This window comes from Urocampus carinirostris, chromosome 14, assembly GCF_059441175.1.
Source record: "Urocampus carinirostris isolate Australia breed hairy pipefish chromosome 14, RoL_Ucar_1.0, whole genome shotgun sequence".
Lineage (NCBI taxonomy): Eukaryota > Metazoa > Chordata > Actinopteri > Syngnathiformes > Syngnathidae > Urocampus > Urocampus carinirostris.
In genome coordinates, this window is record NC_142362.1 from 27,284,481 (window position 1) to 27,296,816 (window position 12,336).

The 12,336-nt window shown below is 39.9% G+C and overlaps 1 protein-coding gene across 1 annotated transcript; it reads left to right on the forward strand.

The window, feature by feature from the left end:
* The first annotated feature begins 83 nt into the window (after positions 1 to 83).
* On the forward strand, positions 84 to 11,887 carry cep97 (centrosomal protein 97). The gene is made up of 11 exons (XM_088352870.1): positions 84 to 252; positions 594 to 736; positions 833 to 991; positions 1,082 to 1,183; positions 3,145 to 3,258; positions 3,340 to 3,506; positions 4,798 to 4,962; positions 5,066 to 5,241; positions 7,492 to 8,005; positions 9,435 to 9,510; positions 11,325 to 11,887. Exons 1-11 carry the CDS (start codon positions 219 to 221, stop codon positions 11,721 to 11,723), a joined length of 2,049 nt encoding a protein of 682 aa, XP_088208996.1. The 5' UTR covers positions 84 to 218; the 3' UTR covers positions 11,724 to 11,887.
* The last annotated feature ends 449 nt before the right edge of the window (positions 11,888 to 12,336 follow it).

The following is a 12,336-nucleotide window of genomic DNA, read 5'->3' on the forward strand; positions in this document are numbered from 1 at the left end:
GGGTTACGCTGCAAAAAACGAGCCGGAAGTGTAGTCTCTCACGACTGGCTGTACCAGACGTCATTCACAATAGCCCAGCAAATCTAAACAACATTTCCCACAATACTTCTTTGCTACACTGTTTGACTTCTGGCTAGCGACAGGCGCGTCTTGTAAACCTTGGTTTGCAGCGATTATTACAAGCTAACTGGATATTTGTCAATGTGTGCGGCGACAGAATGGGGGTGTCCGATTTGCAGTTTGACACAAATGGTATGTTTGGTTTTTGGTTTAGATATAAACCTCGCTGAATCAACGAAAATTAACTTCCAATTTTAGCTAACGTCTGAATGCCACTACCCACTTGAGATAAGTTGCCGTTGCATTTGAGGCTCAGTCTGTTTTCTATTTACATTTGTTTTAATAGTGAATACAAGTAAAACATTTCGTAATGTTTTGTTGCATTAAAATAATCAGATCTTGTGACTACTTTCACTTAAACAACACAATGTTTTGCTTTGTCTAAAAATGGCTTATTAAGTTAACGTATTTTACTTCCCCCCAGTCATTGGCAAAATACATGTTTGTTTAATGGCTTCATAATATTCACATAGGTCCTGTGGTAGATCTTTCCGGTCGCGGTATGCGGAGGATCGATCCCAGTTTCATCTGCTCCGAAGAAACACACACGCTTATTTTGGACCAAAATGAAATAATGAAACTGGACTATCTAGAAAGGAACCCAGGCCTTCAGCAGGTGTGCAAGCCATCCCACCCTTTTGACTAAATGCCATACTGTATGTATGAACTAAATTTAAAATTGCATATGTTTCTCTGGTCCATTCATATTTAGCTATCTGTAGCCAGCAACCGCCTTGTTAGGATGATGGGTGTCTCTCAGCTCAAACAGCTCCAAGTCCTAAATCTTCCCAATAACAGTATCGGCTACATTGAGGGACTGCGGGACCTCCCCAACCTCAAATGGCTCAACTTGTCTGGAAATGCAATTAAGGTTGGACCATTTCTGGCTGACGTAAACACAAATATGGATTAGACTTGTTTCGTCAAATATGTATTTGTTTGTGTAATTGTTTTTGCACAGGTTATTGAGCAACTGAACAACTGTGTTTCCCTTCAACACTTGGATCTTTCCGATAATAGCATATCTAATATTGGGGATATGAGTAAACTCGTGGGACTGAAGGTACGTATCAAGGATTTGTAAGGAAAAAAATTGCTTAATTTTTTGTTATTGGAAATCGTTACAAGTGGGTTAAACTTTTCTCTAACACTTGCTTGTTATGATATACCAAGGTGATAGAGCATCCATAGTTTTTTTTAGGCAACTGTTAAAACTGCCTATGTAGCCCAAAGTATGTGGTGTACTTCCAGTAAAGTCAATAAAAGAACACATGGGACCCGAATTTAAAAGGTGTGGCCAAACGCCATCTTAACAAATCTTGATTCTTTAACACAAACATTCTTGCAGTATGCAAAACATCCTTTAAATCCCATGAAAACACATGTAAATTGCTCATACGTCACCAACTAAAGTACTGATTGTAATGCAAGCTAATTTCATTCGACATTACCGTAAATTCCGGACTATAGAGAGCACCTGATTATATTATAAGCCGCACCCACCACATTTTAAGAGGAAAACAGATTTTGTACTTACACAAGCCGCACCTATAAATAAGCCGCATGTGCCCACATTAATACATGTAACACAATCACAAAATTAACCCAAACCCTACTTTGAGTCCCACGATTTTAACTGAACATAAAGTACACAGTTCAAAAACCACATCCGGCAAAATGAACGGAAAATTATACCGGTACTTAAGATTTGATGCAGACCTGCAGAGTCCGGGTCCCGTTAAAAGTAATCCAAGGAAAAAAAGTGTATATTTCCTAAGGTAAGGGTGGGAAAAATATATATCCACTATTATCTGCCGTGTCCACAAACACTCACCTTTACCGGTCCCCACTTCCCGTCATCCCCCGCGTCTGTTTCGCCCCTTCTTTTAAATTGGTCAGTGCAAGACTAAGAATAAGTGTCCAAAATAAATAAAAATAAATACATTACAAAAATATACAGTTGCAAATACATATTATACATGGTTACACATATTTACAAAGAAAGACGGTACACCGAGAGAGTTTTCAAAGCTTTAATAATAATATTATAACTTTCATCCTAAACCGTGCCTGTGAAGGGTAGCAAAACGCTACTAACAACACGCTCGCAATGCAGTTGACAAGTCTGTTAAAGAAAACATACCGTACAGTAGAAATCAAAGTAAACCGTTCTCATCTTCCTCCCTATAACTGCCGTCATCAAATTTGTCCTCCTCTAGTATGGGAAAGAGACTTTGTCATATAGACGTCGTCCCACGCTCCCTTATTCAAAAACACGCTAGCAACACGCTCGCAAGGTAAAGTTTGCGTGCAGTAGCTCTGTTTCCTTCTTTATCGGACTGCTCGATTGCGTTTAGCTTGTTAGCTGCGTCATGTGCCTTGAACTCGGGCTCCGCTGGCGGCTGTTAGAAAAATTACATAAATTGGCCGCATCACTGAATAAGCCGCAGAACATTTGGGAAAAATGTCAATAGTCTTGTCCCCCTGGCCATTAGACTGTTAAATGGTCACTCAAACACATAGTAAATCTAAACTGCTGCTAATCTGTACATCTGTGGGTTTTGTTTGACTTTTTGCACTACTGGGAGTTCTTTATAGATAGCCACTCCTTGCACATCTGTTTCTCTGCACTATTGTACTTACAGCGTTATTGTTACAGTGTTATTGTTCTGTTTACCTGACTTGTTTACCTGACGACACATTTTGCACATCTGGTTAGCTACTCCTCTTGCAATATTTGCGCTACTGTAAAATACTATACATAGCCATAGTTATTTAGTATATTATTAGCACTCAATACTACAACTCAATACAACATTTTATTTATATCTGTACATTCAAGGAAACTGTGCGGGTCAGATGTATCGACATTTCGTTCTGTATACACGTGTACTAGAATGACAATAAAGTAGATCTGAATCTGAATTAATGCACTAAAATCGATTCTATAGGTCTAAAATAAAAATCAGTAAATCTAATTATGTACACCTGACATTTTATTTCATTTTTTGACCAATTTTGCAGACACTTCTTCTGCATGGAAACAGTTTGACGACGCTCCGCCCTGTGCCTGCAACCCTCCCTACCCATTTATCCATCCTGTCGCTAGCATCCAATGAGATAACGGATCTCAATGAAGTAAGTCCTCTTATTCCACATTGTTTGTGAGCTTCCGAAGCAATAAATGTGCACCTGTACTGATGCTGACTTTGTCCAAAGGTGGCACACCTAGCCAGTCTCCACAAACTTGAGCAGTTGTCAATTATGAACAACCCTTGCGTGATGCCAACTGCGTCTTTGCCGCGCTTTGACTACCGGCCGTATGTGATGAGCTGGTGTTTGAGCCTCAAAGTTTTGGACGGTTTTGTCGTGTCCCAAAAAGAAGGGTGAGTTCATTTTGAATTTGTTATTACAGTCCATGAAGAGAACTGAGTTTACTGGCAATAGATGGAAACCTTCTATGTCATAATTTGGGAAATGTACAGTACTCCCTCGGTTAATTTAATTATTTAATTTTAGTTTTCGGCTATTTTTTTTTTTTTTATTCATAACAATTATTCTTATTAATTCACTTTTTATTCTACTTTTCAATTTATATTCATATATTTCATATATTGAAATATATTGTCTTTTTCTTTTTAATTCTAAATTATCTTCATTCATTCTGTAAAACATTATCCATCGATCCATTATCTGCACCGCTTATCCTCAGTAGGGTTGTGAAAATATAGATCTACGAATGAAAACACAGAATTGCAGTTGAATGAATGGTCTTTTTTTTGTCATGATACCTGGCTACCTGCACGCTAGCATTGGGTCTCCACGATAATTAAAGTACAACTTTCCCGACTAGCGCTTTCCAACAAGTTGTAGCTCCAGTTAATCCGTTTTATGGGAAATGGATCTGGCATTGATGAGATACAGGCTAGCCTAGCTGCAGTAGCCTAGACCTGTGAAACTGCTATTGCATTTTCTCCCGTCGCCGCCTCTGTTTTTTCCCAAACCCGATAATTTTCCACAAGACACGTGTTAGTGATCACCATTTCTTTACAGTCTTTTCACTTTCCTCGGATGAATTTCTCTTCAATGTAATGAGCCTCTAAAAGCTAGATGTCACTGCGCTTTGCAGTTTGTTTCGGTGGGCACATTGACTTGTGTGCCCGCCCCTCTGTGTGACTGACAAAATACAACAGCCTATCTGGAGGGACGAAAGCATGACCAACTTGGGTGCCGAGGTGCCTAACTTGTTTGGGTTTTTGGGCAATTGGGTTGGCCATGGTCCAAAAAAAATTCTTTTTTTATTGTATGTGTGTGTCTTGCTGTCGGTCACCCCTCTTGAGGGATATGACCAAGGTAGATAGATCACAGTCACACACACAGGCAGTCATGCCCACTCAATACAGTACACATACATACCACCTGCTCCTGTGATAGCATTTGTTTTGCGCTCTGCTGCTGAACACAATGTATGATACGTTTACATCAATAAAAATAAAGACCAATTAATTTGAAATCTGCAAATTAGTGCACCAGCGATAACCATACCATAAATTATCGAGGGGTCGCCGTACTGTTTTTGGGGTATCTTGCACAAAAGTGGGAAAATCAATGCCCAGCCACTGTAGGAGGAAATGTATTTTTTATACACCCCCTTTTATGTGTTTTTCCCAATTCCAGACTGAAAGCTGAGTGGCTCTACAGTCAAGGAAAAGGTCGCTCCTTTCGACCCGGCCAGCATGTGGAGTTGGTTCAGTACCTCTCCACTGTTTGCCTCCGGACAACCTCGTCGCCCTTGGTGTTGGCGGAAGACGCCAAATTGGAGAAGATTCTGAATAAGCAGAGGTAGAATCTGGAGCTGGTGCTGTCATATATTTTACTAAAAGTAAATTTGTACCCCGCCTCTAAAATCAAGAATTTCATATCAATTGTGGTTTTGTTTCCTCAGGTTTCACCAAATGCAGTTATTAGAAGAAAATCGTGGGGACTTCTCAAGCCCTCCTCGACCCACTCAGCTAGCTGTGGAAACGATGGACACATTTCATGTATCCCCACAAGGGGACATGGTAGAACCCAATAAAATAATCTCATCACCTACTGCTGAACTGCCAGATCGGGAAACAGGCAAGAAAATCCTGTCTTTTCTCCTCTAAGAGCACTGTTTGCATTGATTTTGCGCTTTCATTGATGTATCTGACAACATTTTCAAAGGTTTGGAAGTATGTTAAAGAAAGATAAATCACAAATTTTACCAGTCAAACTGGACACTTGGAGTTTTAATCAAACAATAAAAACTTAAATGAGCGATGGTTTGGGATTTTTAAGTCAAGAAAGTTTTGTTCATTTAAAAAAAATACACCCTTTGCAAAATGTTCGGACAAGCGTAACTGATTTGAAATCAGCTTTCTCTCAAATCTAGCTTTGAGCTTGTGCAAAAAATACTCATTGCTTGTGCTCTAATTTTCTTGCATGGCCCAATTCACTAGTTATCAACGATATTTTTGATCAACAGGGTTGAAGAATTTAAAATCAAATTCTTAAATTACTATTCTATTTGGGCAAATTTTAAAATTGTCTATTTGTAGAACAACAAATGAATAAATAATTGAATCGTTTGAAAATTGAAAATGAACAACCTGACGTAAATTATTTTATGGGTGTCAACCATGCGGCAAGTACACCAACTGTTAGTCATCTCTCCAAATAATGTACTACATATTCATTCGGGTGTGTCACACCCCTACATTTTTATAAAAAAATCCATATAAAATTTTGACGAACATTGTTGAATACACGCGGCCATGATAACAATACTTTATTGACAACATAAACTACTAACACAATACCAAAATCAAATTTGCTATATTTATTATATGTCCATCAAAGTATGATGCACCAAATAGTTGTTTCCCTCTTTCTTTTTTCATTTACATCTTTCAGGATGACTTTATGTTTTCATCATTCTTAAGATTCGTCTCTGATTTAGGCTAGCTGCTCGATTAATTTTAGCATGGTCAGAGACTTTGAGCTTGAAAGAGGCGTCATATGCAGACTGTTTCCTCTTCACAGTCTTCACTGCCATCTAAAAAGTACCAATGTAACGGTATAAATATGACAAAAGACTTTCCTCATAGTCTGGACTATAAGTCGCAGTTGTTTTCATAATTTGGCTGTGGGTGCGACTTATACTCTGGTGCAACATATATGTGAAAGATAGATAGATAGATAGATGGATAGATAGATAGATAGATACTTTGTTCATCCCCGAAGGGAAATTCACATTTCCAGCAGCATCCCTGAGCTGAGAACAATCGAGAACAATCGAAAATAACACTGGAGCTGCTGGAGTGGCTGCCATTCGTGACGGCGCCGGAAGAAAAGATTCAATTTGAATCATGTACAAACAAACAAACAATTGAATCATGTACAAACAAACAAACAAACATAATTATTAACACATTACTGTATCATTCAGTTTTAAATTGTCATTAACGGTACTGCATATCATTTAACATGTTATTTTCACACTAAACCGCAAGAAGGCGCTGTAGGCCTGTGTTGATAATTTCAACCTTGCCCTGATGTGAAGAGGCAACTCGCCTCTGCGCACGAGCCATCGAGAATTACTGAGTTTATTATAAACCTATAAAATATGGATATTGTTACTAAAAATAGACCATATCAAATATCAATCAATGTGCAAATACGGCAATATACTACATAACGGCCCGTGGTCGGCAACCCAAAATGTTGAAAGAGCCATATTGTACCAAAAAATAAAATAAAAATTGCAGTGAGCAGCAAAAAAATTCAAAGCCATATATGGGTGCCACCAGGCTGTACTTGCCGAAGACACACCACAGGGAGTGGTACCCCTATGACTCGGGTGGTTAAGGAATCCGTGAACCGTGATAAGCCTTATAATTAATGCACCACATGTTGCATTACTATATTAGCCTGCAATTAGAATGAGTATGTTAGATGCAGTACATCCTGTGGGGAAAGACTCATCACGTGACTACTCTGTTGTACTAGTGCCAGATGTATCTCTGCAGATAATCTTAGCCTGATTGTTAGGCTGGTCTGGAGCAGTAGAGAACAAGTCATCATAATATTAGAGCCAAGCTAAATAAAATCTACTTTCACACAACTGACTTGAGGCTAAACCCAGCCAAAATAACAAACATTTAATTCCTTGTCTTGGTTTTGTGTGTGTGTGGTGCCTTCTGCAGATCACTGAAACACAGTGTGTGTCGACAGAGCTCAATATATTTTGGGGTTGTACAGTTTCTCCACACTCATCTCACCTTTTTAACCCCTGACGCATTTTTATTTATATCATTTTATTTATGTTTTTTGTGGCTTTTCACACAGGGCGAGTCGTTCACTTTAATACATGGATGAGCCGCGACTCCTCCAGCTCTTCGCTTCCACGTATTAGCAACCCACAAGTGGGAGAAGAACACCTCCGTTTGGAAGATGTGCAGACCAACGATGACACGCCAAACAGCGGCACACTCTCATCCAGCTCCAATTATGTTCCCTTTACGGCCCGCTCTCAGCCCCGGCCGCCACTCTCGGACAGCGAAGACGAGACGGAGACGTTTGAAGCTGACTCGCTGGCCCCCAGAGGTCCAACCTCCCCGCATTGTGCTCCCCTGTTGGAGAAAGATCCTGTCGCTTCAAAGTCAGAAGCCAGAGAAGAAGAAATTTTTTTATACTCTGTCAACCAGTCAGAGGAAGCAACAAGAGCAGCCATAAAGATCCAGTCGTGGTGGAAGGGTCAGTACACCCGCTGTTGTCACCCTAAGGCCAGAGAGGTCCGCAGTGAGATACGCCTGCGAAGGATGCAAGACCACATTGTCGCCTTGTCGTTACAACTTGACAGGTAAATTTGACACATTGACAGGCTCAACATTTTCTCTATACAGTGCCTTGCAACAGTATTACCCCCCAAAAACCTTTTAACATATTTCAGGCTTCAAACTTAGGGATACAAAAACTATTGTCTAAAAATCAACAACCAGTGAGACACAATCGTAAAAATAAACCAAATGTATTCATCTATCCACCCATCCATTATCTGCACCGCTTATCCTGAGTTGGGTCGCGGGGGTGCTGGAGCCCATCCCAGCTATCTTCGGGAATTGGGCAGGGGACATCCTGAACTGGTTACGTCTTGGCCAGTCTAACACATTAATATTGTCAGTTTTAAACCATTCCATTGTAGATTGTGCTTCTTAAGGTTGTTGTCGTGTTGAAAGATGAAGCTGTGCCCCATTCTCGGGTCTCTTGCAGCCTCTGACACATTTTCTGCCAGGATTACCCTGGTGCCTACCCAACAGCTCTGACCAGCTTCCCAATCCTTGCTGAAGAAAAGCAACCCTAGAGCACGATTCTGCGTTTTTAGGGGGATGTGGAGTGTTGGTCTTACGCCAAAAGTAACGCTTTGCATTCAGTCCAAAAAGTTCAATTTTGGTTTCATCTGACAAGAGCACCTTATTCCATGTTATTTGTCTCCTATGTGGCTTCTTGAAAAAGCCAAACAAGCCTTTCTAAGGTGTTCTTTCAGAAAGGATTTTCTTATTGCTACTCTTCCATTAACGGCAGATTAATGGAGAGTACGACTTATACGTCTTATGCAGTGATTGTCCCACCTCAGTTGTAAATACCTGCAGATCACCCAATGTGATTACAGGCCTATTTGTTTCTTTTCTGATTAGTTTTTTCTTTGTTTGGGCCGCAAGTTTAGAGAGACAGCTAGTTATCTGTAGGTTTGCAGTGGTTTTATGCTCTCTCTATTTCGATATTATGGCTCGCACAATGCTCTAAGAGATGTGTTAATGTTGTGGAATCTTCTCGTATCATATTCCTGCTTTAAATTTTTCACAACTTTATCCCGGACCTGCCTGGTGTGATCTTTAGTCCTCATAATGAGTCATAATGCTGTCTGTTCAGGTGCATTTAAACTGAGACTTAATGACACGCAGGTGGACTCTGTCATCGTAAGTCATTTAGGTTGACATGTGATTATTTAGACGCCATCAGTGAACTTCTGTAGTCAGTTTGCTGAGCTGAGAGAACCAAGGGCGCAATATTTTTGTAACACTACCGTTCCAGTTTTTTTGTTCTAAATATTGTACAAAATGTTAACAATTTTCTTCCACTTCACGATTGTGTTCCACATGTTGTAGATTTTTAGAAAATATTTTCTTTTTTTAGCTCAAATGAAATGTGGCAATATGACAAAGTTTTTGGGGTGCCCATATTTTCGCTAGGCACTGTAAAGATAGGATATTATTCTCAATCATTTGCAGGTCGCAGAAACGGTGTGAGGAGGAGAGGTTACAAAGAATGGTTCAAGAGGAAGCAGTCAGGTTTTTATGGAAACAGGTATGCTGATATTAGTTACCGCACTTTGTGTATAACGCACATATTTTTATAAGTTGCACCCCTTGTTTTTTATTGAAAATGGGTACAAAATGTTTTTCACAGCTCAAACTGACAAACATTGAATAAGTGCGGCCATGAAAAAATAATTTATTGACAAAGTAAACCATGAACATGATACCAAAGTAAAATGTACAACGTATTTTTTAAATGTCTTTTGAAGTCCGATTCATCATCAGATACACTAAAAAGTTGTTTCCCTCGTCATGCTTTTGTTTATTCATATCTTTCAGGAGACTTTCTGTTTTTTCCCATTATCTTTACATTCGTCTCTGGTACTGTGACTAAAAATTGATAATGAGATTGAATCTATAGCCATTCCATATGTTATCTATATCACTGGTGGTCTAGTGGTTAAGAAAAGCGAATACATGGATAAGAAAAGGCAGTTTTTTTTCTTTCTTAAAAAGATGTCCATACGTCATCGTCGTGCAGAGAGGGATAACGTTTGGTGCACCTCTGCAGGAACTCGATTGCCCTGGTGACTGAGATTGTATGATCACGTCATCGGGCGCTAAAAAGTTCTTGCAAAGTTCATGCAACAGTTCAGTGTTCTTGCAAGCCAAGCTCCCTTGTTTATGGAAAGCATTGTTTAAATATTGGAGGTACGACAAATGCAAAAAAAAAGCACTCAAGTGAAGTGAAGTTCTGCTTGGAATGCATCCTTTCACAAAAGCTGTTTTTCTCAGTTTTCTTGGAAACGAGTATTTTCAAGATATTTTGGCATTGTCTAACTGTTGTCTACCAGTGTCTGAAACTCATGACAAAAAGTTACCGGACACCCAGCCATAAAGTTGCCGGCCCCATTTTTCACAACTTGAAACCCACTAAGATGACTTGTCGCAAAAAAACCCTACTGTTGCAAAGCATTAAGGATTGATAATCAGAATATATAACAGAACAACACTTTAAAATTAAGTTTATTATAAATCTACTTATAACATTCATTGCATGTATCTGACATCTGTTTTCCATCTGCCATCAGTACCTGTATTTACTCATCTTCATTCATGCAATGTTTGCGTTGCGTCGTCCGATACAAGCCACGTGAACTCCTTTTTCCACGGTGCTATTAATTTACGTTTACGTTTTGTAGCGTCATAAATTTTAGCTTCTTTTGAATCTTTCTTCTGGGGCTGAGGTTTTTTACTTGATTCCTAAGCACTTATCCATTTTTCTTGTGTTCTCTGTGTACCTACTTTGGAAAATGATATGCAAATCCACGACTTTATAACACTCGGGAAAGTCTGGCAGCACGAAGTTATTCGATGCAGGCTTCTGATTGGCTGCTGAGTGGCAAATTTCCAAACGAACCAAAATTTCCAAAACCGAACGAAAATTTCTAAATCGGAATACAGCATACGTTTGATTTGGGGGGGAAAAAAAAAAAGATTTTTTTTGTTTCTTGAAAAAGTTGTCGGCCACCCGGGCGAAGGAGTTTTGTAAGTTGTACGTCCGACGTAAAAGATGCACCCCCCGGGCGTCCGGGCAGACGTTATTTTAGACACTGTCTACTAAAAAATTGTAAAATCAAGAGACATGCCATTTTTAGAATGAAATATGTCACCTTATTTAATATGAGGTTTGAAGCCTCTTTTGGATATGTCCTATGCCTATATAGGTACAGAACTACATTTTCTGTAGACCTTCAAAAATGGGTCAAAATGGCAAAAAAAACTGTCCGGCTCTTTCCATTTGAGAGAAACCGTCTGACATTGAAAGAGATAAAGACACGCCCTTTTTTTCCCACACTTTAGGTCCAATCTTTGCAGCAGTGGAAGCAATCCGTCGAGGAAAAGCTGTCCCGGCTCACTCCTGTCTCCGTTCCTCCCGAGCCGTGCCCAGGCCCTCCTCCGGTCGCAAGCTGCACTGCTAGCCAGGCTGCCTCTGACATCTCCTTCCCAGACTCGGGCTTCCAAATGACGACAAGTGAAGAGCAGGCCACACAGGAGGACAGCTTCCTGAGCAGTGGATCTGTGACAACTGTGCGGGCACCAGAAGCAGGCGTGGACAGCACAGATTGCAGCCTCCTGGAGCAGTATGCAAATTCCTTGCAGCAGAGGGAGGAGGAGGAGGAGAAGGAAGCTGACGAGGCGGTAACATCAGGACCATCCTCATCCATCAAGACCGGAGATGAGCAGGCAGATGTCCACTAACGAAGGAAATCGCAGCTTTAGAATGTTACATTGCCTACTGACTCTATCACGACTGAAAACTGCACTTATATTTATTGTCTGTCACACCTGAGTGTGAACTTTTATTTGCTGTAGAAAAATGTTGAAATCTGTAATTACAATATAATAAAAAGCATATTGCTGGAGAGCTGATGACTGGTTTGTGTCATTGGAAGAGGTTTAAGTTTATCTTTCTAAGTTTGAGGCCCACCTTTTTTCTGTTCATTTTCCTAGGGCTCAATCCAGTGGCTGGCTGTGCATGTCACACCTAGGCTTTCAGTAGTGCTACACCCGAATCAATCCGATGACTATTTGATGGCTTTAAAATGTGTACTGCAGAAACAGTTGCGACACGCATAAAAGGTTATCCTCATAAAATGGCATTCTTAGTAGAAATATAGCCACATTTTCCTTACTAAAAAACCTTTTCATCTGTGCACAAATGCCTGCAGAACTAATTGTCATGGCCTCTGTAAATTACTGACCCTGGCAACAACTGATGGTTAAATGCTTAAAAAAACACACATGTAAAAGCAGTATGACCAGAGGCAAAACAATAAAAGCAAGCTGACAGACAATTTGGAATCCTTAAATA